Raw genomic sequence first — 23,467 nt, forward strand, 5'->3', positions numbered from 1 at the left:
CCCTGCTCCTCAGTGGCCTGGTGAGTTCGCCTTCCTCCTCCCCTTCCCACATACTCTGTGCCTGGCTGCCATCTCAGATGGTGCATTCACACTAGACTGGAGACTCCCTGAGCCAGGGATCGCATCTGAGGGCAGACCCTTCTGTCTCCCCTTGCATGATGCTCTGCCCACCCTAAGGCCTAGCGCACAGCTGCCCAAGTATGGACTGTCTCGCACAGCCAGACCAACAAGAGGAGCACAGATATTAAGCCCGAAAGGGATGGCCCTGGTAGCCTCACCTGGGAGTGGGAGAAGGGATGGTGCCACCCAGGGTGGTTGAAGGCGGAGGGACAACATTTCCTTCTGTGGGTAAGAACCACGTCAGGTAGCGGTCCACCAGGATGAAATAGGCACAGTCGGAAGTTCGGACATGAACTGACAAAGGAAAATTCTGGAAGACAAAGGGGGCCTTTATTAGGCCTCCTGTCACAGCGGGAGGGCCAGCCACCAGCACAGCAATCCCAATGAACATAAGACAATCTGGGGTTACAGGGGCTTCTCCTGGGATGTGTGGCTCAGAATTACGCCCACCCACCCTGGGCCACTGTCCCTCCACCCCTAATACACTCAACCTCTGAATAAGACAGTCTTTTAGCTCTGGGGGCCAGTTATCACAGCCCAGCCTGCACCCAAGGCTTGTTCACTTCTAGCCCCTTCCACCACACACTGCCCCCAACCCAGGAGGGACGTGTAGATGAGCAGATGCTCCAGGCAGTTGGGTTAGGTGACTGTTCTCTCTTGCCTTCTCCCTCTGTGGAAGGCCCCCTCAACCTGCAGTCCATGGGTGGGAGGCCCCAGAGGAAGAGACCACCAAACCTCCCCAGGCTGTCTTATCCCAGGAGAAACAAGCCCCACTCACAGAAGAGAGGCTTTTTCTTTTTTGGGTGGGGGAGGTGTCATCTTTCAAAGCTATCCCCTACCCCATCTTTCCCCCCACCCCAGCCAAGCTTTCAAACTCCCTCTATGCCCTTCTTGAAGGAGATGTGGAGTGGTCCAGAGGCCAGACCCCAATGGACACTCACATGAGCCTTCCCCCTTCCCCAGAATCACCCAGAACCCATCCTGAATCCCAGACACCTCCCTTAACGCCTATATCCCCTCTTGGCCCCTGCCAAAGTCCTGGACTTAGGCCTACATCTCCAGGTCCAGTGCCATATGCCACACTTAACTCAGACCTCATCACCTCCTGCCTGCGCATCCAGTCCACCCTCTGCCTGGCTGTCCGACGGACTGTCCTAACGCTCAGGTCTGAGGATGGCACTCCCTACAGCCTCGAGAAGCAAACTCTTCTGCCTGGCATTTGAATCCTTCACAAACCAGCCCCAACCTACTTTTCCACCCTCATTACAGAGGATGTTCCAAAAGTCTTAGTGCATTTTTAAGCTATTAAAACTTAAAACTGCACCAAGAAACTCTGGAACATTGTGTGTAGACAAGTCCTATTCCACACCTTGGTCTGGCCATGCCAACCTTGCTGTTCTTTATAGATGCCCCTCATCTCCCATCTCCCAGACTTTGCCAGGGCCAGCCCCCATCCATCTCAGAATGAAGGTCTCTAACTCACTTCCTTTAAACCTCGGCTGAAACCTCACTGTCCACACCCACACACTATCATCCTCACCCCCATCCCCTTGTACATACCGTCATACACCCAAAGTCTCTGCATACTCCCCACCACCACCCACAGCACGCCTGCCCACCCAAACCTACCCCCACCCTCCACTTTCTGCATTGCTTCCCCACATGTACTGTAGCCAAGACTCCCATCCCATCTTCATAAACTTGAACCCTCTGTGCCTAGAGCCCCCCCACACTGGTACCCATTCCACCACTTGCAGCCTTTTCCCTCACAGTACTCCCCCAAACCCTCCCTCGTACCACACCTGTCTGACCACTCAGAAGCTGATCTCACACCCCCCCCAATCACTCCCATTCCCCAGCCCTCTTCTAGTCTGTCTGTTCCCCCCTGTACCCACAGCTCTGTATACAGGGCTGCACATAACTCCCTCCCCAAACCCCAGCTCTCCACTGACAGCATGTTCCAATAGAATCAAGCACTCGTCTGTAAAACCTGGAGCCTACTCTCACACAGAGCACTTCCTCGAACCACACAGCTAAACCTTGGAGCCCACCCGACTGCCCCACACCACACCCCACTGGGATGGTGACCTGTCACCTTTGGGGCCAACCCTACATGCCAAGTCTTCAGATGCTCAAGAGACAACAATCCTGGCCCATACCAGCCTTCTCTTCAGGCTCAGCAGCCTTCATTCAGCAAATCTCCCCACCCCTCCTCCACTGGAGGCCTAGCCCACAGGCCTGAAGCCCCCACCTGGAAATGAAAGAGTATGATTAAAGTAAGATGGGGGAAGGCATACCCTCTGTGTGACAAGGCTCAGAGCAAAGAAGAACAGATAGTATTCAAACGGGTATGAGGCAGAGGTCAAGGACAAATGGCACATGCGTAAGGATGAGCTGAGCCGCCCACCTCCCGCCACAAGCCCAGAAAGGATACTGAGAGCCAAATGCAGGCCCTGAGTGCCAGCTGTCGGGAGCTGGACCTTGTTGTGATAGAGCGGGCACTCTGGGAGGATGCGCTCCTGGATGCACGCCCGCACGGGCTCCTGAAAAAGAGGGAGTCGTAAGGAAAGTCCACCTGCACACCCAGCCCACACCAGGCACCAGGGACCCTTATGGCAATGACAGCAGGGGGCAAGTTCACAGACCCAAGGAAACACAACACAAACAAAAAGTGTCCAGACAAGAGCCAAACAGTGCCACAGAAGGCGGGTGCTCCCCTTCAGGTGCTAAGATTGGGAAGCCTTCTGACAGGCAGAGTTGAGGGGCACCATAGGCACAAAGGGTACTTCCCAGCTCTAGGAAAGAAGGACCAAGACCAGGGGCAGACAAGGGCAGGATGAACTCAGGGAGCAGAGCTGAGAAGCCCAGTCTGATGGATCATGATATCAGGCTGGAAGAGCAGGCTGGAGGGGTCTTGAATGCCAGAGAAAGGAGTGTGGATGTCACCTCGGATCGTTGATTCCTACCTCCCCCACAGACACAAGCACTTCTCTACTATTCCCTCTGTGGCACACAGAGGTCAGTGTGATTAACCCAGACTACAAAGGAGACCTCTCAGTCTCAAAGGGAAGTGACCTGTGCCCACTCAGAGTGGCACCAGTGTGACTGGTGTAAAAGGCCGACCAGCCTTCTGACAGTCAGGTGGGGGTCAGCCCAATGCCCTCCTCGGCTGCCCAGCTACTTACTGGAAGGTAGGACACAGGGAAGTCATACTTATAATCTTCAGCCTGGAGTTTGTACACCAGCTTCATCATCGGCCCACTGTACAAGGAAGCAAAGGAAACGTGGTGTGAGCGGATCCCAGATTCAGAGTGCAGTCAAATAGGAGACCCTCAGCTGGGCTTGCAGAAAATCCACCTGCCTGGGGTCCAGAAACTCCATGGCGATGCTGTATTCTATGGGGTTCACTCTCCCTTGCAAACATCGGAGGTTCCAGCCGACCAGGATACCGTCCAAACTGCCAAAAATATTTTCTACAAGCCATGGGAAAATGCAGTGCAGCTCCTGATGTGGGGAAAACAGAGCTTGCTGAGAGGAAGGGCCAGCAGGTAAAAAAGACATGCTAGTCATGCCTGTGGGCCTAACATTGCCTCCATTCTCCCTATCCCTCCCACTCCAGAGTCACTGAAGAGGAATGGGGGGGGGAGAGGGGGAGGCAATCAGCCCAAATCAGCCAACCCCCTGGAAGAACCTGACAATTTCTGCAAAGTTCTACAAGGGTGGGGGACAGCCTTTTCCCATTACCAAGGCCCAGAGCTTCCCAGGAGGGCATGTCTCAGGGGGCCCACTCACAGACAGGGAGGGGTGTGAGTGCCAAGGCAAATGGAGTGGAAGGAGACAAGCTTGCACGAGGGGCCTCTGGGGGCAGGCACAAAGAGCCAGTCCTCTCAGCCCATGGTGGCTAAAAGAAAGGCAAACTCCGATAAATGAGATATCAGCGAGAGTCACCTCAAAGAGGAGACAAGAAAACGTACGGTGGGGAAGGGGTGCCCAAGAAACGTCGGAACGGAGCAGTGAGGGATGTGCTCAAGTCCACGGAATCCTGGCTCCTTTTCTCTGTTGGGGGATTCGGGGGGCGGTGTAGGTGGAGGGCTGAAATCCCATACTGTGACATGACAACAAAAGGCAGCCGGAGAGCATCTGAGCTGGGACTTCCGGCTTGGACCACAAGAAGTCACTTGTGAGCCACTCCAATGTGGCCTATACAGGTGTCCACTGTGTCTTGTGTGCATTATTTCTAACTTGGGTAGCTGGAGGCCCTGAAACCCTCTCCTGAGGGAGTTTGTTTTGGCATAAAAACCCCCAAAAGATGGAGTAATGACTGATTATTCTCATTCCAAGTAATTATACACACAACCACACACTGCAGCGTGGAGTAGAGCCAGGCCTGGGTTCGAGGACTGCCTCAAGCCCCGAGCAAGTGCTTCTTATCCACCCCAGACAGTGCTGGAGGAAGCCCTGGGGATCCACAGAAAGGCTACGCTCCACTCTGAGATCCCAGCTCGCAGGAACTGTGACCACTCCCTGGAGGAGAGGTACCACATCCTCTGGGAACAACTCTGGGAAATCAGCATTTTCTGAGTCGTTCAAGATCACACGTTAGGACTGCTGCCAGACCTCCTAATTCAGAGAACCTGAGCCACCATCCCGAGCTCGGGAACTGAAAGGACTTCTCCAATAAGAGGCCCTAGGAGCTCAGAGAAGATACATGTACACACACACAAACGTGCCCATAGTACATACACATATACTCAGGTGCACATGCACACATACTTACAGTACACACACACATGCACGTGCACACACACTCACACACGCACGTCTGTGTCTACCTTGGCTGGGAAGTCCTCAATCACCTTCACCAGATCATGGCACCGCTGAGTAAAGGGCTTGCTCACACAATCCGCTTTCAAACTTGCCTAGGAAAGAGACCACAGTGGCTGAGCTCCTCTGCCCAGGGTCCAAGGCCAGGTTTCAATGACCTTGGCCAGCTCTGGGTCAGCTCTGCTGGACCCGAAGTATGAGAATGGCCAACAGTGGTCTGAAGGTCCCTCCAAGCACCTCCAGTGGGCAGGATGCAGGTCCTGGGCCCGCCGGCCCCCCAGCTCCAGGCAGGGCCCTCACCCCTTCACCCCAATGCTGCCTTCCCCCCTGTCCTGAGGCCTCAGCAGGGCATGGGCAAGGGCATGTGGGCTCCAGACCAGCCTCATCTCTGCTGTCCAGGCTTTTTTTAGTGACAACACAGGGCAGGGGGCAGTGCACAGGCCCCAAAATCAGGAAGACCTGTGTTTGGATCCTGCCACTAACAGTGACCAGCTGGGCCCTGGGCAGCTCACTTAACTTTTCTATTTCCTCCTCCGCAAAAGAGGGAGCTAGAAGAGACCCCTTGCAGGGCACCTTCTGCTCTAGCCCTCCTAAATGAAGAGGCTACCAACTCAAAAGGACCATCCCTCCCCTGAAGGGGCTCCACCCCAACACTGGAGGGGAGAGACACTCCAGAACCTTGAAGCATTCACAGCATGTTATGGAAAGAGCCTGAGGCTCACACAAAGTCAGAAAGGCTGGCCGAGTCCTCCCAGCTGGCAGTGCTACCTGTGTGACCCTGACTGGGCTCCTGAGCCCGATTATTCCTCTGAACTCAAACACTGCCTTGAGTTCAAAACCAGAGACAGGTACATGGCTCTCCTGCTCCTCTGCTGTGGAATTTGGTCAATGGGAATGGAAGTGATGCAGGTCCCAGTCCAGCAGGGCAGAAGTAGGAGTTGGCACCGGGTCAGACTGGCAGTTCTATGAGGCCACCCAAAAGCCTTGGCTTCTCAGTCCTTCAAGGTGTCCAGGGAAGGGCACCAAAGGGTCATGATGGTTCTAGCACTGGGGCTCCTAACCCACTCCCTGGAGAAGAGACCTTGAGAGCAAACAGTTTTGGTGCAGCCAGCCTGGGCAGATGCTCAGACAGCAAACAGCTAGTGGGCCCAGCTCAAAGCTCCTCCAGCCTGGTAGAACCTGCCACCCCTGGGTGCAACCTTCAAGACCCTGGGGCCACCTCCGTGCCATGAGGAGGAATCAGAGCATCCTCCCCTCTTTCCTCTTTTTTGAACCCTGAAGGCTGAGGCTGGCTCCCAAAGATCACACACACATGCCCCAACTCAGGCCAAGTGCTTCCCTCCCTGGGCCTCCCTTTCTTCATCTCTAAAGGAACACTTAACCTCTGAGGCCCTCTCACTTGCCCAGACTCAGAGGCCTGGAAAGCTTGGGGACTACAAATCAATCTAAACCCAACAACTACAGGTGACTCTCTCCCCTGCCCTAGGAAGAGACAGGTAAGGACAGTCATTCCCACTGTATAGAAGAGGAAACAGAGGGCCCAGATTACCTTGCTAGTAAGTGGCAAAGCCAAAACTCAAACCCAAGTCAGCTGACCTCTGAACCCATGTTCTCTTCCCAAACCAGAGGAAGTGAATAATGGGGAACTGGTGTACTTTGGAGCACCCGGCTCCACAATGTGATGCAGTAGAAGCTGAAGCAGACCGACACCTGAGGAGCTGCATCTGGAGCCTGGCTCCCCCACTCACCACCTGGGTGACCTCTGTGTCTCAGGCTTCAGTGAGGTCTGATTAGGAGCCTTTAAAGTCATTCCCAGCTCTAAGGCCATGATCTTACACTACTTGTCCTTATGCGAGGTTTGTGGCCTCAGAGCTACAGAAACCCTGAGAGGGAGGGAGCTGCTCCAGGCAACAGATGCCCACCTTGAAAACAAGGAAACTAAGGCCAAGGAGGGGCTGCAGCTCCAGTGCGTGTCAGAAGCAGCAGCACTGTGGTCCGGCTACTATGAAGTTGTATCACTAGGCCTTTGGGCAGAGGACTACTGCCACCTCCCAGCCCCCTTCCCTGCAAGACCGGACACTCACCAGCAGAAAGCTTGGGGGCTGCACATGCGGAAGAGCCATAGCAATCTCCCAGGGAGAATCTAAAAATGCTGTCGTCTTAGGAAAGCACTACGGGAAACCAAGAGGCATAGAGGTCAGAACACAGTAATAGCAGCTAAAAAATATGGAGCAAATATGATTGCAGTGGAGTTAGATGCTGTTAGCCCCATCTTCCAGATGAGGGAAGTGAGGCAGCCAGGGGTCATGGGGCTAAGAAGTGTCTGAGGCTGGATTCGAACCCTGGCCTGGCACTGTCTCCACTGTGGTGCCACCACCAGCAGCCGCCATCAGTTCCCAGAATGTCACAATGTTGGCTCCATGAAGGCAGCTATTTTCACTTTCGTTTTTTATCTTCAATGGTAAACAGTGTCTGGGACGTAGCAGGCCCTTAATAAAGGTTCACTGACCGATGGAATGCTGGATGGCATTACGTACTTCCCTGATAACCCAGGAAACAACCACATCATAGGGGTTTGGGGGGATGGAGTTGACACAAACATATGGGCTGCCCCCCATCCCTCAGCCAAAGGCTTTGCCTCCTCCTTTATCAGCTGTTTGCCATGAGCTCCCTTCTCTTCCTCACATAAAATTCCCCTAACCTTGCCCCACCCCACAATTCCCTGCTTTATGCTGATAAAGAAGGGGTCCCTCTCCCCGAGGCAGCCTGAGGGCCTGGAAGGGCAGAGAAAGCAGCATTTGGAAGAGGAGCAGGAGTTGGGGGAAAGACGGCAAGTTCTGTCTTGGCTGTGGTGAGCTCAAGACGCTTTCAGGACACTGATGGGGATCCAAAAGCCCAGGAGAGGCAAAAGCAGTGAGGCAGCTACAAAAACACTCCCGGAGAGGAGCGAGGGTCTCAAAGAGGGCAGTCCACAGGGTCCTACGTGGTAGTACCAAGAGGCCAAGGGAGAGCAGTGAGACAACCAGGGAGGCAAAGCCACGTCCTCCAAGTTTGACAGGAGCCCCTTTCCCAGGCTGGGAAAGAGAAGCTCCACCTTATCTTTGCCTCCAAACCAGCTCCCCTCCTTGGCTCAGCCACGCGCATACATGGTACGCCTGGCCCTACTCCGTTCCTGGCTAAGCTGCAGGCCAGAGCCGAGGTCTATGCTCCGCTATGGGAGAGGCTGAGGCTTTTCCAGCCAGGGACCCGGGAAGCCCCTTGCCAGAAAGGCCCAGAAGCTCCAGGTGGGTCTGGCTAGTCAAAGGCAAGGAGACAGAAGGCAGGCTTTCTATCTGAACGACTGGCCGCCACCACCAGCACCAACAGGGTCCAGAGAACGGCGGCTAAGATCAGGTAGAAGAGCCAGAGAGACTAGAGGGGCAGCCACCCTGGCGGGCAAGGGCAGGGCCAGCTTCCCTCGTCCCATCCTAAGGAGCCGCCCAGGCCCCCCAGTCTGTGGGCCGCAGGGCTAGAGGAGGGTCTCAGAGAGGCGGCAGGACCAGTCTGCCTCTGCAAAGCCCAGCCACCATCTGAGGCCTCTCACACAGCCCTCCCCCTGCCCTGCCCCCACTGACCTCTGGGACAGACCTGCACCTCCCCAGAGCTTTCAGCAGCGCAGGTCAGAAACATTTACTCAAGGTGAGTGACCCTGCGGCCCCCTCCCTCACAGCGGGTCACCCCGCCGGCTCAGTCTGGGGGCGCTCGGGGAGTGACCCTGCGGCCCCCTCCCTCACAGCGGGTCACCCCGCCGGCTCAGTCTGGGGGCGCTCGGGGAGTGACCCTGCGGCCCCCTCCCTCACAGTGGGGCACCCCGCAGGCTCAGTCTGGGGGCGCTCGGGGAGGGGGCTAGGGGAGTGACCCTGCGGCCCCCTCCCTCACAGCGGGTCACCCCGCCGGCTCAGTCTGGGGGCGCTCGGGGAGGGGGCTAGGGGAGTGACCCTGCGGCCCCCTCCCTCACAGTGGGGCACCCCGCAGGCTCAGTCTGGGGGGGCTCGGGGAGTGACCCTGCGGCCCCCTCCCTCACAGCGGGTCACCCCGCAGGCTCAGTCTGGGGGGGCTCCGGGAGTGACCCTGCGGCCCCCTCCCTCACAGCGGGTCACCCCGCAGGCTCAGTCTGGGGGGGCTCGGGGAGGGGGCTAGGGGAGTGACCCTGCGGCCCCCTCCCTCACAGCGGGTCACCCCGCCGGCTCAGTCTGGGGGGGCTCGGGGAGTGACCCTGCGGCCCCCTCCCTCACAGCGGGTCACCCCGCCGGCTCAGTCTGGGGGCGCTCGGGGAGGGGGCTAGGGGAGTGACCCTGCGGCCCCCTCCCTCACAGCGGGTCACCCCGCAGGCTCAGTCTGGGGGCGCTCGGGGAGTGACCCTGCGGCCCCCTCCCTCACAGCGGGTCACCCCGCCGGCTCAGTCTGGGGGGGCTCGGGGAGTGACCCTGCGGCCCCCTCCCTCACAGCGGGTCACCCCGCAGGCTCAGTCTGGGGGGGCTCGGGGAGTGACCCTGCGGCCCCCTCCCTCACAGCGGGTCACCCCGCCGGCTCAGTCTGGGGGCGCTCGGGGAGTGACCCTGCGGCCCCCTCCCTCACAGCGGGTCACCCCGCAGGCTCAGTCTGGGGGCGCTCGGCCCAGAGGGGACGCGAGGGAGGTCAGCGTGGCCCGAGGCCCCTCCAGCCTTTCTCAAGTCTCCCCAGCACCCCGAGGTGGCTGCCACCCTGAAGGCCAGGCCAGCGGCGGGGGCAGAATGGGGGGGCACATCCACGTGGCTGCGGGGGGGGGAGCGGTCCCTGCACAGGGGGGTACCTCGGGGGTGGGGGGGCTCGTCCGAGTCAGGGCTCACAAATGGGGGGTAACGTTTCTGCCCCCCAATGGCAAGATGGGGCCGGGCCCTCAGGAATGGACGACCTCGCGTCCCCCAAACACTGAAGGAACTGGGGGCCCTCACTAGTGGGGGTGGGGCCATGGCCCCCCCTGGGATGGGGGCGGGGATCCCTAAATGAGAAAAGGGGGAGGGGGCTCAGGCACCTCACAATCGGAGCGAGGGTCGTGCCCCGCCCTGGACAAAGGCGCTCTGACCCCCCCCCCAGGCCCCCCCATCCGGGGCGGGGTCGCCCCTCACTGAATGAAGGGGGCGGCGGGCGCCGTGGCCCCTAAGAATGGGGGGTCCCGGCTCCCCTCACAGCAGGGGCGCGGGCTCCAGGTCTGCTCACCCGGAAGGCCCAGCCGCCAGGGACTCCTACCCGCCAGCCACAGCAGCCATCCCAAGGAGCCCGGGTCGCAGCCGCTGACGTCATCAACCGCGCGTCAGGCCCCGCCTCCAGGAATGGCGGGAAGAGGCCAAAGACGTGCCCCTGGTCTGCGCATGCGTAGATGGCGCCACAGCCCGCGTGGGCTCCATCCTCTGCCTCCGCCCCCTCCCACCCTAGGCTTGCGCACTGCCTTGAGGGCGGAGAAAGCGGGCGGGCCTGAGTGCCTTACTGCGCAGGCGCGCAAAGGGCCCTTCCGCGCGGCGAAACCTCTGCGTGCGAAGTTGGCTCAGTTGCCTTCGCATTCTGGTTCGGGAGCACGCAGCTGGAGCAGAGCTGCTTCTCGGTGCCCACCGAGCCGCCTCCCCACCTAGGGCCCTTCGGAGGAGCCAAGGGGCGGGGGGAGGGGGCATTCTAGGAGGAGCCGTTCAAGATTGCCCGTCGCCTTTCCGTTTGTCCCATCCCTCATTCTCCTCCTGCTACCTCTGGCCTCCATGCCTTTGCCCAAGCCGTGCCCATGCCTGCATGGGCTCCCCGTAGGGGATGACGCATTTATAGAAGACGTTAAGATTTCCAGAGAGTTCGATGCCGCTGGGAGAGCAGGGATGATCTATTTTGCAGATGCAGGGAAAATGAGGCTCAGGAGAAATGATACAGATGCCTGATGTTAGACCTACCGACTCCAGCTAGCCACAGCATCCTTGGCAGCTCTCCCAGCATCTCGACATTCTTTCCAGGCCGCTCAGATCCCCTGTGGTCCACAAGGATCCTTCAGCCCCTCCTAGATTTCTCATACCCCTAGACCTAGACTCTAGGTTCAAGAAGGAAATAGAAAATAATGTTTTACCCAGAGGGCACAGACAAATGGTCTGCAGAGTCTAGGGACTGGGTATGGGAGCCACTTAAAGCTACTTGTCTATTATGTATCTTTTCTGCACATTACACAGAGACACATCTTTCCTAGCCTAGGCTCCTTCATAGTGGGGACTTTCCCCTTTGTGCTTTTATCCTCATCAGTTATCATAATACTACCTGAAAGAGACATGGGAGTGCCTTTATTACTGCCCAGTGGTAATGAATGCTTGTAAATGCATTAGTTACTTTGATAAAAAGTAGATAGGAAGGAAATAAAATGTATTAAGCACTTTCCCGGCTACTGCATGTTTTACACATACTATCTCCTTTGAACCTGACGACAAACCCTAGGACATAGACGCTAGTATTATCCCCGTTTTACAGTTGTGGAAACTGAGGCAGGCAGATTAAGTGACTTGTCTAGGGTCACACAGCTAGTATTTATCTGAAGCCAGATAGGAACTCAGGTCTTTCCGGGTCCAAGTTCACCTCTATTTATTCAATTTGTAGAGGACAGGAAGCTGGGAGGAGAGAGAGCTAACACCTGGCCCAGGCCGGCCAGATCTTTCTCTCCCCAAGATGCTTCTGACCCTCTGGATCTCACTGCCACGCTGCCTTCCTCAGCAGGTGCCTCTCCACCTCTGACTTTTCAGCTCCTTGTCTAGATATTGCCTTTCCCCACGAGAACGTGAGGGCCTTCACTGTCTTCTTGTTTCCATTTGAATCCCCCAGGAGTTAGCCAGGTGTCAGGTCCTGGTAACTACTTAATACATTGTTGCCGGTCTGCCTCTCCTGGATGAATGACTCGAGACTGAGAATGAAAAAAAGAGAACTTAGTGAGTATCAATGTAAAAAGCCCGGGCCCCCGAGCCACGAAGTCAGTTTCACGAGCCCAGGATGGGCCAGACAGCCCAGGTTGTGGGAAATGGGAGTAGAAATGGGAGGGAGGGAGGGCTCAGGGCAGTCCTGGGCGTCTTGCGTCGCCTTCACCCCCAAGTCCGGGAGGTGAACCCCCTGCTATCTCTGCCCCGGTCAGATTCCTGGGGTAACTGGAGCGTCCCGCAAGGAGGCCGACTAGCCCCAGGAGGAGCCCCAGAAGCGGGCCACCAGGATGGGGAGGGAGGGGACTCTGGGAGAAGGGGACCTCAAGAGGTGTGGCCAAGCTAGTGGGAAGGGCTGGCAGGTGGATTGGGGGGGAAGGGGCAGGAGGCGCTAGGCTGGACCAGAGCGCGGCAGGGACCCGACGGCGCAGTCGCAGAAGGAGCGGAAGCACGAGCCCGCGAGCATCGGCCCAGGGAGCCTGGGGGCGGGGCCTCCGCGTGACGGACGCACGACAGGCCGTTCCCCGAGGGGCGGGGCCTGACCCGGGGGGGCGGGCCTGACACAGCCTGGCCGTCTCCGGGTTGGTTCTGGGACTGGGGGCGTGGCTCAGTGCGGGCCCTAGCGCAGGGCGCCCGCGGCGGGCCGGGATGGCGGCGGCGGCTGCGGCGGGGGGAGCTGGTGCGGCAGGCCTTGGGGCCGGACCCGGGGGAGGCCCTGGAGCGGGCGGGTCGGGGCCGGGCCCCCCGGGTCTGGAGGCCGCGCTGCAGAAGCTGGCGCTGCGGCGGAAGAAGGTGCTCAACGCCGAGGAGACGGAGCTCTACGAGCTCGCGCTGGCGGCGGGCGGGGCCATCGACCCCGACGTGTTCAAGTGAGCGGGGGCGGGGACGGGGGCGGGGACGGGGGCGGGGCCTGAGGGAGGGGAGGGGAGGGGGAGGAGCCGCCCCGGAGCTGGAGGCCGGGCCAGGTCGGGGGCGGGGCCTGAGGGAGGGGAGGGGCCGCGGAGGAGCCGCCCTGGAGCTGGGGGCGGGGCGGTGCAGGTGCAGGTGCAGGTGCAGGACAGGGCTGCAGAGGGAGGTCGGACGCAGGACGGGAGGAGGGGGCTGGGCGCTCCCAGAGGCTGCTGCGGGCAGGTGCAGTGTAGACCTCAGGGCTCCTGGCTAGGTCCGCAGCGCGCTGTTAGGACCCCCATTTGACAGGTGAGAACACTGAGGCAGGCCTGACTTGCCCAGGGTCACCCAGCTAGTGTCTGCTTTCTGATCTGAACTCAGATCTCCCAACCTCTGACCCAGGATGGACCAGGATGGTGCTGGGTTCAAGAGCTGCTTGTTAAAATTCTCACTCTGGAATCAGCAGACACTACAGATCCGGGCTTCATTTAGTGCTTTGTTGGTCGTCTGGACTTTAGAAAGTGATGGTAAAAATATGAATAAAAAATCAAACCTAAAACCACATGTACAAGCCGTCTACACCTGGGGGAAATGCCAGGTATTGTTGAAGCATGGTGTCTGTCTTCATGGAGCTTGTATTCAAGAAGGAAAATACCAGTCACCAATCATTTACTAAGCTCCTACTGTTTGCCAGGCAGGGGGCCAAATACTGGAGATACAAGATCAATAGTGAGGCAGCCCTTGCCCTCAAGGAGCTCCCATTCTGCTATCTCCTTTCATGTCTACATGGCATGAGCAGACGACTGATTATGAAGGCTGAGGTCACTGTAGAGGCAAGTCTAAACCTGGGGTCTGAGAAGCACTGTGATGCTGTGGATGGAAGACCTCACCTCTGACATGTATGTGCTGGCCGTGTGACCCTGGGTAAGTCCCATGGCCTCTCAGTGCAACTTTCCAAGACTGAATTATAGAGAGGGCTCCCATCTGTACTTCCTCTCTGGGAGTTCCTCGTACCAAGGAGAACACAGATTCAGGCCTTGTAGACCCTGCCTGGATCCAGATTCTTCTCAGCCCCTAAGTCTGGCCTCTCCCAGGGGCTCAGGAGGGGGGCTAAGCACGTGACCTGCATAGCTCAGCATTCAGTCCAGCCAGCATTCGCTAGTGCCGATGCTGCCCTCGAGGAACTCAGTCTAGAAGAGGAGTGTTGCTGCTAGTTAGCATCCAGTAAGCACAAGTCAGCAAGCATTTAGTACATTCAGTCCAGCCAGCATTCGCTAGTGCCGATGCTGCCCTCGAGGAACTCAGTCTAGAAGAGGAGTGTTGCTGCTAGTTAGCATCCAGTAAGCACAAGTCAGCAAGCATTTAGTAAGTGCCTGCTGTGTACCAGGAGCAGTGCTAGGCATTGGGACACCAGTACAAAAGCAAATCATTCCTTCTCTCAAGAAGCTTAGGAAAACTCTACGGTAAGCCCATCCGTGTAACCAGAGGGTTACAGGAACTTTGAGGAGAGAGTGGTCATGGATAGGTCTGGGAGAAGTGAGAACATTGTCATGGAGAAAGAATTCAGCAGGTAGAGAGGGTGATGCTTGGGGCCCGCTGTGAGCAAAGGCCTGGAGATGGGAGACGAACTAAGACAAGAAAGTAACCCAGAACACAGAGGGCACGACCAAGTCATGCTGCCAGATAAGGCGAGGAGGGTCAGTCCCCCATAGCCAATAGTAGAGGGGCTCCATTATCTACTGCCTGCAGAGTGGACATACAATTGGGCTGGCACCGGGGAGACACTGAAAACCAGGGACATGATCCCATATGTTCAGTAGGAAGATGATCCTAGCAGTGTACACATAGAGGCAGGAAACTCGAGGACTGGGGGACCACTGTAAGGTGCCCACTCACCCCTATTCCAGAGCCTGTTGGAGGAGGGAGAGGAGAGGACAGGATGGGGCTGAGGAACACTGCCATGACTGAGCAGCAGTGGGCACCATGTTGGCCTCTGCACCTCTGGCTGCCCTTTGTCACAGGATCAGGGAGAAGAGTAAGAGATGGAATAAGGATAGATAGGTAGATATACATACACACATCTATGTATATATGTACACATACACACAGGCATAAGAGATAAGAATATATGCATACCTATACACCTGCACACATATACATAAGTGTGTGTAAAATATAAATATATGCAACAAGACGTAGACACATCTGTGGTATATAAAAGTCTATAGGAAGTCTAAGGTAAGATCGGTATAAGACTGTCTACACGCAAACATGCACACACACATGCATGTAGACATTTGTGTGTATGATATAAATATGCGCATACAGACACATATACACGCACCTCTGTGTTATATGAGATTATATAGAAGGCCTGAGAGCTAAGATCAGGTATAAGAGTGATCCGTGTGCTGGGTTCTCCCCAACAGGATCTTGGTGGATTTACTGAAGCTGAATGTGGCCCCGCTGGCAGTCTTCCAGATGCTCAAGTCCATGTGCGCCGGGCAACGGCTGGCCATGGACCCTGCTGGGCCCGAGAACATGGGATCCACTCTGCCACCATCCACCTTGCCTGACACGAGAGGTCAGAATCAGGCTGGTTTCCCTTTGGGGCTGGGGGAGGTGGGGGGGTGGGGGGGTCTTCATCCTGCGGGCTGCATCAAGCAGGCTCCCACATTTCTGTGTCTCCGTCTTCTTCTGACCTTAAGGAAGCCGCCTCCTCTTGTCCTATTGGCCGGAGAGCCCTTCCTGAGTGTTTCCTGTGCTTTGGTAAGGCGACCTTGCCTCCTCCTGCCTCCTCCCCTTCTTTCTTGAGCCTGGAGCCTTCCCCTTTGACCAGGGGCCCGAGTTCTCTTCTCTAGGGGCGCTAGGCCTTTTCAAGATAAGCAAGCAGTCCTGAAGCCCTGCTCCATGCTAGGTGTTAAGAGACACAAAGAGAAAGGTCCCTGCCCCCCACAGACTAAGTTCTGTGTGTGTCCTGGAGGCCAAGGGCTAGTTGGGCTTTACTCAGGAACAGGTTCTGTGTCTGTGGGACATCACAGAGAGTGAGCTGTCAGGAGTCTGGAGCAGGGACTGTGGTTTGGGATTGGGAGCAATGAATGCCCAGTACCAGTCCTGCCCTGAGGAGCCCTAGCTTGGGCTGGGCCGGAATTTACCTCCTCAGATGGAGAAAAATGTACCGTGTTGAAGTGTCAGATACGTCTGCCTTAGCATCTAAAATATAATTGAGAAATAACGAAATAAATGAAAGGCCAGCAGGAATGTCTATGTACTGTTTATTCTATTTGAGGGATACCCCTGCAGCTCCTTGTGTCCCCTGTTCCTCCCCTTCCCAATTCTGGGCCCAGTGGGGACCTTGCCACATTTGTCTTGGCTCCTGGGTGGCTAAAAATCCTAGACTTGAAGATGCTCTGAGTTTGAAATTCTGGGGAAGCCCCTCCCAGGCTTGCACTTTGGGCTGGGGTTCAAGAGGTCTGAGTTACTAGTTCTGAAGACTCGGATACCTTGGCCAGCCCCAAATCTTCTCTGGGTTTCAGTTTCCTTATCTATCATATGTGGTCTAGACCGAATAATCCCTAAGGTGCCTTCAGCTCCAAAGAACCCAACTCTGAATTTTCTGTGTGGGGAACCTAAAATTTGGGTCTCAGTCGCAGCTCAATGTATTCTGTTCGTGTTGTCCTCTTGAAGGTCCTGGTCAGAAAAATATCCTTGGAGCTGCAGTGGACGGAGGGCCCCATTACCATTGGTCAGGGATTCTTGGCTGACAGCCATAAAAAAGGAATGCCCAAGACTTCTACCTAGACATGGCACACAGTCAGGGTCTCAGCATTTCCTGCAGGGTTCTTATCTTAGGGCCTTCATCTGAGCTGTAACTAGGGTGAGACAATCAGAGCTCTGATGCTGAGTGCTGAGATTTAAAGGGGCACTGGCCGCGCTTTCAGCCCATTGGTGCTATAGAAACAACGGAGGCTGGCCACCTATTTAGCAAGCGTGATTAGCTAACACAAAGTGCTCCTCCCTTTCTGTCTAGGTAGGTTCTTCCCCAAACTGGCCTCCTCCTCAGTCTAATCTCATGAGGTCTACAGTGTCCCCCCCACCCCTCCCTGGCACTGAACTGAAGGAGTACTTCATCCCTCTGTCTTAACCCCACAAAGAATTTCTAGCAAAGTGGTGAAATTCTTCCTTGGAATGGTCTTCTTATACATGGAAGGTCCTTTTAGGGAGGCAGTGCAGTACAGTGGACCAAGCTGTGGTCCTAGCGTCCAAAGACCTGGGTTTAGCCCCATCTCTTACTACCTTTGAGACTTTGAGCAAGTCACTTCCCTCAAGAGGCTCAGTTTCCTCCTCTGTAAAGGACCAATTGGCCTAGACAGCCTCCAAAGTCCCTCCCTCCCAGCACCAATCTGAAAGAACCAGGTGGTGGCCTCCATTCAAAGGAGAAACGCTTTCTAGCAGAGGGAGGGCCAGGAGCATCTCTCCTTTCTTGGGGCTGGGGGGGCCCCTGCCTCAGGGCTTTATTGACTGACTGAAATCCCTGGGTCCCTAAAGGAGAGCATGGAGGGGCCCTTGGGGAGTATGGTCCCATCAGCAGCAAGGCCAGCCCTAGGTCCCCTGGGAGGGAAGTTCCCTCCTCCAGGCAGTCTGCCGGGGCTCCCTCTCCCTCCTTCCTGACTGACACCCCGTGTGTTTGCTATGTTTGTGTCTCTCTCTGAACTCTAGAGGGCTCATTTGTCTCTGCCAAGAACAGTAAAAACCCTACGGCACCCTCCTTTTCCTCGGCCCTCCGGCCTTCTCCGCGCCAGGCCGCCGCCGCCGCCACTCAGACTGTGCTGGGCAGCCCCGCCACCACTGCTGCCTTTTGTCCGCCTCACTCTCACAGGGCCCCAGGTTCCTTCCAGTTTTCTTGCTGCCTGTTCTCTCCTTTCGCAGGTCGCGTTTATTAGTTTCTTTACTGGGGTTGGCGCTGTCTGGTGTTTCCATAGGAACAGAGGCAGCATCCAGAAGTAGGCCAGATGGCATCAGATGACAGTCAATAGGGAGAGATGGAGAGCCCCTCACTTAGGTGGGAAAAAGGGAGAGTGCCCAAAGGGAGGATGCCAGGCCTGGGGAAGCACCCAGAGGTAGGAGAGCCGGTTGAGGCCAGGAACACCTGCCACTTTGGAAATCAAGTGAAAGGAGGCCGGAGATGGGTGGGGCAGGGGCTTCAGGACCAGGCCAGGGAGTTCTCTCTTAGAGCCAGTGGGGAGCCCCTGAAGACTTTTGAGCACAGGAGTCATGTGGTCAGACAGCTGCGTTGTGAACGTAGGTGGGATTGGAGTGGGGGACACACTGACGGCAGGGAGGTTGCTCCAGGAGTCCGGGAGGGAGGTGTGATCTAGGAGACCCCATGACTCCTGCATAAGACTGTCCAGCTCCTGCTTGTTCTCTCCCATTCTGAATTGTGAGATGGCTCTGGGACACAGTCTGAGCAGAGAAATCGCTCTCAGATTCCTTTTCATTGTCCTGCCACACGGGCAGTAGGAGGAGAGGATGAGTCATCATCCCCTAGAGGCCCATTCTGGGACATCTGGGCTACCAGGTCACCACTGCTGTTCTCCTCACCCACCTAGACCCTCCGCTGTCCCATCAGCTCTCTCATCTCAGCCTGGGCCAGACCCTCTGCCCTCAAGGAAGATCCATGTCCCAGGGGACCTCCTCCTTCTCACCTTTCTTCAGTCTTCATCTCAGGCATAAGCCAAAAGGCAGTGGGAATGAGCTACGTCACCTTCTTATGTTGGCTCACGCTGGCCCAAACTTTAACTGTTGGGTTTCTTGCACAAAACTGCCATTTATTAAGCAGAACTCTGTGCCTAGGTGCTGGGGAAGACCCAATTTAGAGAAGACATGGTGCCTGCTATAAAATTTGTTGTGGTTGTTCAGTTGTTTCAGTTGTATTAGAGTCACCATGACCCTGTTTGAGGTTTTCTTGGCAAAAATACTGGAGTGGTTGGCCATTTCCTTTTCCAGCTCATTTTACAGATGAGGAAAATGAGGCAAAAAGGGTTAAGTGAATTGCCCAGGGTCACACAGCTACTAAGTGTCTATGGCTGGATTTGAACTCAGGTCTTCGTGACTCCAGGCCTAGTGCTCTATCCACTGTACCATCTAACTGCTCCTGCCATGAAGTTTACGTTGTAGCAAATGGATTCAGCACCCCCATTAAATGTTGACTAAGTTCATTAGAGGCATAAGCAAAATGCTAATTGAAAATCAAGAAAGAAAAAGGTTATGAAGCAAGGGGGTGCTCTGAATTCTGGGAGCTTCTTGGAGGAGGTGACATGTAGTCATGGCTTTAATTCAGCTGGCTAAGGGAAAAAAGACATTACAGGTAAAAGGAAAGGCATTATCAGTCATAGAGGACGGAAAGTACCCTGTGTATGAGGCCTGGCCAGGAGATGAGTCTGGTTTGGATGATGGTGTGGATGATAGTAGGGAGATACAAGACTGGAAAAGCCTTGGGTGTGGGGAGTGTGAAATTCCCTCTTATGCCCACCCTGGTGTCTGGCACATGGGCTGGTGCTCAATAAATGTACACTGGTTGGCCTAGCAGAACCTTGGGGCTCCAGAAGGACTTTGGCAGAGGGAATGCAGATACCTGATGTGTGGAGGAGGAAGATGAAGTAAGGGAGATAGATGAGCGGAGGGAGGAAGCAGGAACTGGTAGGAGGTGAGGGGAGGAGGCCCTTCCCCAGAGCATCCTAGGGAGTAAGGGGTGGATGGGAGCCTGTACAGAGGCAAATATATCAGTGTGACCAAGGCTCAGGTGGAGGAAGAAAGGGGACGAGGCAGAGGCAGGGGCATGGGCATGGCTCCCTCTGTGGTCTCTTGGGTAAGAGTTCTCTGGTCCCATCCAGATGGAAGCATCTACAATTCTTCCAGCATTTTCCCCTCACACCCTCCCACTCATTGGAGGTGTATTAGGCAGCATTAGTATTCTAATGCCCCACCCAAGTCCTACCTGCATAGGTGGGCTTCCAAAGGCCACTCCCAGCAGAGACTATGGTCTGGTGATTCCTTCCAGCCTTTCAAGGATGGGTCTGGGCAGCAGAGGCCAGCGTGGAAACATTTGGAGAGTCTTACCGCCAGTGTGACTACAGGGGGATGCTGTCTTTGGCTTTGGCAGCCCTTGCGTGCCCTTGGGGCTGGTGGCAGAAATGCCCAGACTGGATGGAATCACCCAGCTTGTGGGCCATAAAGTGTCTGACAGGGACAGAAAGGGCCCTCAACCCAGGACTCCTCATACCAACTCTAGGCCTCTTCTCACCAGATCCTGCTGCCTTTCTAAGCTGGACAGAAAACTCCTTTCTAGAGTTTTGGCTACGAATTGGAAGAGAAGGGACGTTAGCAACTTGGACAGAGGGGATCTTCTTCTGCTGGTTCAGCTCTCTCTGCCTCTGGCCTGGAACATAGCAGCAGCTTTCTGACTGGCCTCCCTGCCTCCAACCATCCTGCACATCTGGCTAGAATAACTTGCACAGATTGATAGATTTATGGTTGGAAGGACTTAGGGGCCATCTGGGCCAACCTGCTCATTTGATAGATGAGGAAATGGAATCCGGAGGGAGACAGTGCCTCCATTTCCTCATCTGTAAAATGAGCTGGAGAAGGAAATGACAGATCGCTCCAGTGTCTGCCAAGAAAACCCCAAATGGGGTCATGAAGAGAAGAGTGATTAGACATGACTGATCAACTACACTAGTGACAACAGCAAGTGAAAAGTGACCTGCCCTCAAGGAACCTCATGTTCTCATTGGTTGGACCAAAGGTGCCTCCCAGGCAGTCACACCTGCTGTGATTCAGGCTCGAGGTTAGACACTGGGTGGGAACACCACATGAAAAGGGAAGTCTCACACATTCTAATAGAAGACTGAATTCAGCACCTATTAAAAGGTTCTAACTTTGAGGGCAGCTAGATGATGCCACAGAGATGACCCAAGTTCAAATCCAGCCTCAAGATCCCAGCTTCCTGACCCTGGACAAGTTGCTTCACCTGTGTCTGCCTCAGTTTTCTCACCTGTAAAGTGGAAATAACAGCACCTCCTTCCCAAAGGGGTTGTAGGACCAAAGGAGAGAACGTTGGACAAAATACTTTGCAAACCTTAACACACCATACTCATGGTTGCTCTAGGATGTCGCCACCACTGACAAAATCAGAGGGAAAAACCAGCATCGTGAATGAAGTTGTTACTGATTTACAATCAGGATCAAGTTTAAGGACTTTGAGAGATCAGGATGTGATCTTCAAGCTCATGTCAGAATCTGAAAAGCTCTGGGTTCGAATCTTTGTCTCTTTTCTTTTAAAACTTTACCCACAAGAACTCTGGAACTCATCTGGGCTTCAATGTAAAATGGAGATGGTCGGGATGAAGTCTGTCACCCAGGAAGACATGCAGATGAGTCCTTCAGAAAGGGTCAGAGGCAAGTCTTGTTTGCAGCCAGATACGGGGGCTTTCATGGAGGAGAGAAACCCTGGTTAGGAAGAGAACGTTCCTTGTGGCCTATGCTACTGGGGCCAGTTGTTATAGTAGAGGCCTGGAGAGGGGAAGGGAGGAGGAGGAGAAACAGGAAATCCCTGCAAGTCAGGAAGGAGGGCTGAGCCTTCTGAGGAACAATTTCAGCTGAATTTGCCTGTTAAGTGGGCCGAGTGAGCTTAGGAGTCTGGGCTTGAGAAACAAGATGCTCGCTAGTGCACAGGGCATTTAGTGATAATCAGATGATGGAATTATAGGGAAAGGACCAAGGCATCAGGAGAAGTGTTCTAACAGGCTAACGAGTGATGGTGTCATCTGTCATCTTGGGCAAGCCGCATCCTTTCTATCCCTCACTTGCTACGGATGTATTGGTAGTGGACTAGACGTTTTCTGAGGTCCATTCTATCTTCTAATCTTCCAAATTATGATGATAAATCATATAATCTTAGTGAACATAATTTGTGATAACCTGAGCGGCCCCCAAGTGGAACAGGCACCTCCCATCACAGCCTTCAGGTAGAGGCTAGATAATCTATAGATGTTGAGGTTGGAGCAGATGCTAGGTCTCCTATTCTTTGAGTAACCTAGGAGACTCTTTGGTAGGTGGATTGTAGGAGCATCTAGGCGTGACCCCAGCAGGATGGACTGAGCAGTCCAGGTTTTGTTCCAAATAATTTTGGTCCTGTTTTTCCTGCTGTTGTGAGTAGGCGAGTGCATGACCAAATGGAGAGTGTTTTTGTGGCTGGATGGGAAGGGGAAGGAGGGCAGGTTCCTAGGGAGATGGGAGGTCCGAGACCAGCTACCTTTCCAAGGGTACCCCTGAGGCCCCTTAATTGGTCTGAGCCATCTCCCTGGGAACGACGTTGGCGTTTCCACCACAAAAACACTCCGTCTCTCCCAGGTGCAGCTTGAATGTCTGGCCACCTCATGCACTTGTTGGCAAGCATGCTAGCCTGTGTTCTTGGGGGAGGGGCTTGTGCTCCGCCCCCCCCCCCAACTTGAACCTATGAATCTCTGGCTCTTGGAAATGCATTCGTGGCTGCTTCTCAGAGTGCTTGTGTTCCTGTGATTCCATGGCAAAGGGCTTCCTGGCAGCCTTCTGATGACAGCCCTGCCTCAGCAGATGGCGTATGTGAAAATGTCTGCATTGAAATGTGCCCGGTGGGGATGTTGTCAAGGAACACAAGTATGTCAGGGGTGCGGGGGTGGGGGTGGGAAGATGGACTACAGTAAGAATCCGCATCGAGGCCCTTAACGGTTAACATTTTGTGTCCCCTCAGGGAGAAACAAGAGCAGTGGTGCAGCCGTGCTGGGGGAGCGTGGTGGCCGAGAAGGATCAAGCCAGCGGATGCCCAGGCAGCCCAGTGCCAGCCGGCTGCCCAAGGGGGGCAGTGCTGGCAAGAGCCCCACTCGGAACAGTAACTGAGGGGGCATGAGGTCAGCACTCAGACTGACCCTGAAATACTTAAGAATAGGAATTTAGCATAAATAAAGAATCCGTAGGGATGTTAATAAACAGATTGGAAAACAAGGGGCAACATTCTGGGCAATGAGAAATGTCCTCGTGACTTATCTCCTTTCATTGATAAATAAACCATGTTCTGAAATAGAGGTTGTTGGATTGAGACCTTATGTCTTCCTTCGTAGTTATTTTCACAGTTTCACTGAATTCATTATTTCATGTGGTAAAAACAAGTGTTTCTGTGGCCCTTTAAGGTTTGCAAAGCCTTTTAAATACAATTTGATTAAATCAGCGTCATTCAGGGGGCAGTTGAAGCACAAGGCAAAGAACACTGGATTTGGACTCAAGAAGACCTGGGTTCGAATCTTGCCTTTGTTAGTACCACTGTGACCTTGGGCAAGTCACTGACTCACTGATACTCCTTTTCCTTAAATGAGAAAGTTGGAGTAGGTGACCGCTCAGGCCCCTTCTGCTTTAAATCTGTAAACACTTGGATGATAAGACTATCAGAGTAATACCTGCTGGGGATGGAAGCTCAATTCCATGTGGACAGTCTCGGGCGGGTAAAGGTGGGAACTTCTAAATCTTAAAGTTCTCACGAGGCCCCCCAGGAAACGGCTGGGAATCGAGGTGAACTGAGCTATCTCGTGTATTTCTGCCTCTTCCCGTGAGAAACGTGATGGGAGAGAGCTCTCCCCGCCCTTGAGATTGTC

General features: G+C 55.0%; 2 protein-coding genes across 6 annotated transcripts in view; one reads left to right on the forward strand and one right to left on the reverse strand.

Annotated features, from left to right (window-relative positions):
- Nucleotides 1-10,286, reverse strand: part of SMPD4 (sphingomyelin phosphodiesterase 4) — a 33,468-nt gene extending 23,182 nt beyond the window's left edge. For 2 of the 4 annotated variants that reach the window (XM_072599664.1, XM_072599663.1), the window contains exons 1-8: nt 10,183-10,286; nt 7,029-7,115; nt 4,953-5,039; nt 3,482-3,624; nt 3,306-3,381; nt 2,555-2,663; nt 2,418-2,470; nt 279-430 (exon numbers count right to left, since the gene is read on the reverse strand). In XM_072599664.1, the coding sequence (XP_072455765.1) occupies nt 279-430; nt 2,418-2,470; nt 2,555-2,663; nt 3,306-3,381; nt 3,482-3,624; nt 4,953-5,039; nt 7,029-7,115; nt 10,183-10,266 (791 nt within the window). In that variant the 5' untranslated portion in view covers nt 10,267-10,286. Of the gene's footprint in view, nt 1-278; nt 431-2,417; nt 2,471-2,554; nt 2,664-3,305; nt 3,382-3,481; nt 3,625-4,952; nt 5,040-7,028; nt 7,116-8,558; nt 8,638-9,775; nt 9,795-10,182 lie in introns of those variants that run through there. The other 2 variants (XM_072599666.1, XM_072599665.1) reach the window with 2 other exon arrangements.
- A 2,217-nt stretch (nt 10,287-12,503) lies between these two features.
- On the forward strand, nt 12,504-22,903 carry MZT2B (mitotic spindle organizing protein 2B). 2 transcript variants are annotated; one of them, XM_072599673.1, is made up of 4 exons: nt 12,504-12,763; nt 15,212-15,366; nt 22,375-22,478; nt 22,573-22,903. In XM_072599673.1, the coding sequence occupies exons 1-4, from the start codon at nt 12,543-12,545 to the stop codon at nt 22,726-22,728; spliced, it is 636 nt and encodes a 211-aa protein (XP_072455774.1). In that variant the 5' UTR covers nt 12,504-12,542; the 3' UTR covers nt 22,729-22,903. The 2 variants fall into 2 exon arrangements, with proteins under 2 accessions (XP_072455774.1, XP_072455775.1); XM_072599674.1 differs by lacking the exon at nt 22,375-22,478 and having other exon boundaries at nt 12,521-12,763.
- Nucleotides 22,904-23,467: the final 564 nt, after the last annotated feature.

The sequence above is a fragment of the Notamacropus eugenii genome, chromosome 4 (assembly GCF_028372415.1).
Source record: "Notamacropus eugenii isolate mMacEug1 chromosome 4, mMacEug1.pri_v2, whole genome shotgun sequence".
In the NCBI taxonomy this organism is placed as follows: Eukaryota; Metazoa; Chordata; class Mammalia; order Diprotodontia; family Macropodidae; genus Notamacropus; species Notamacropus eugenii.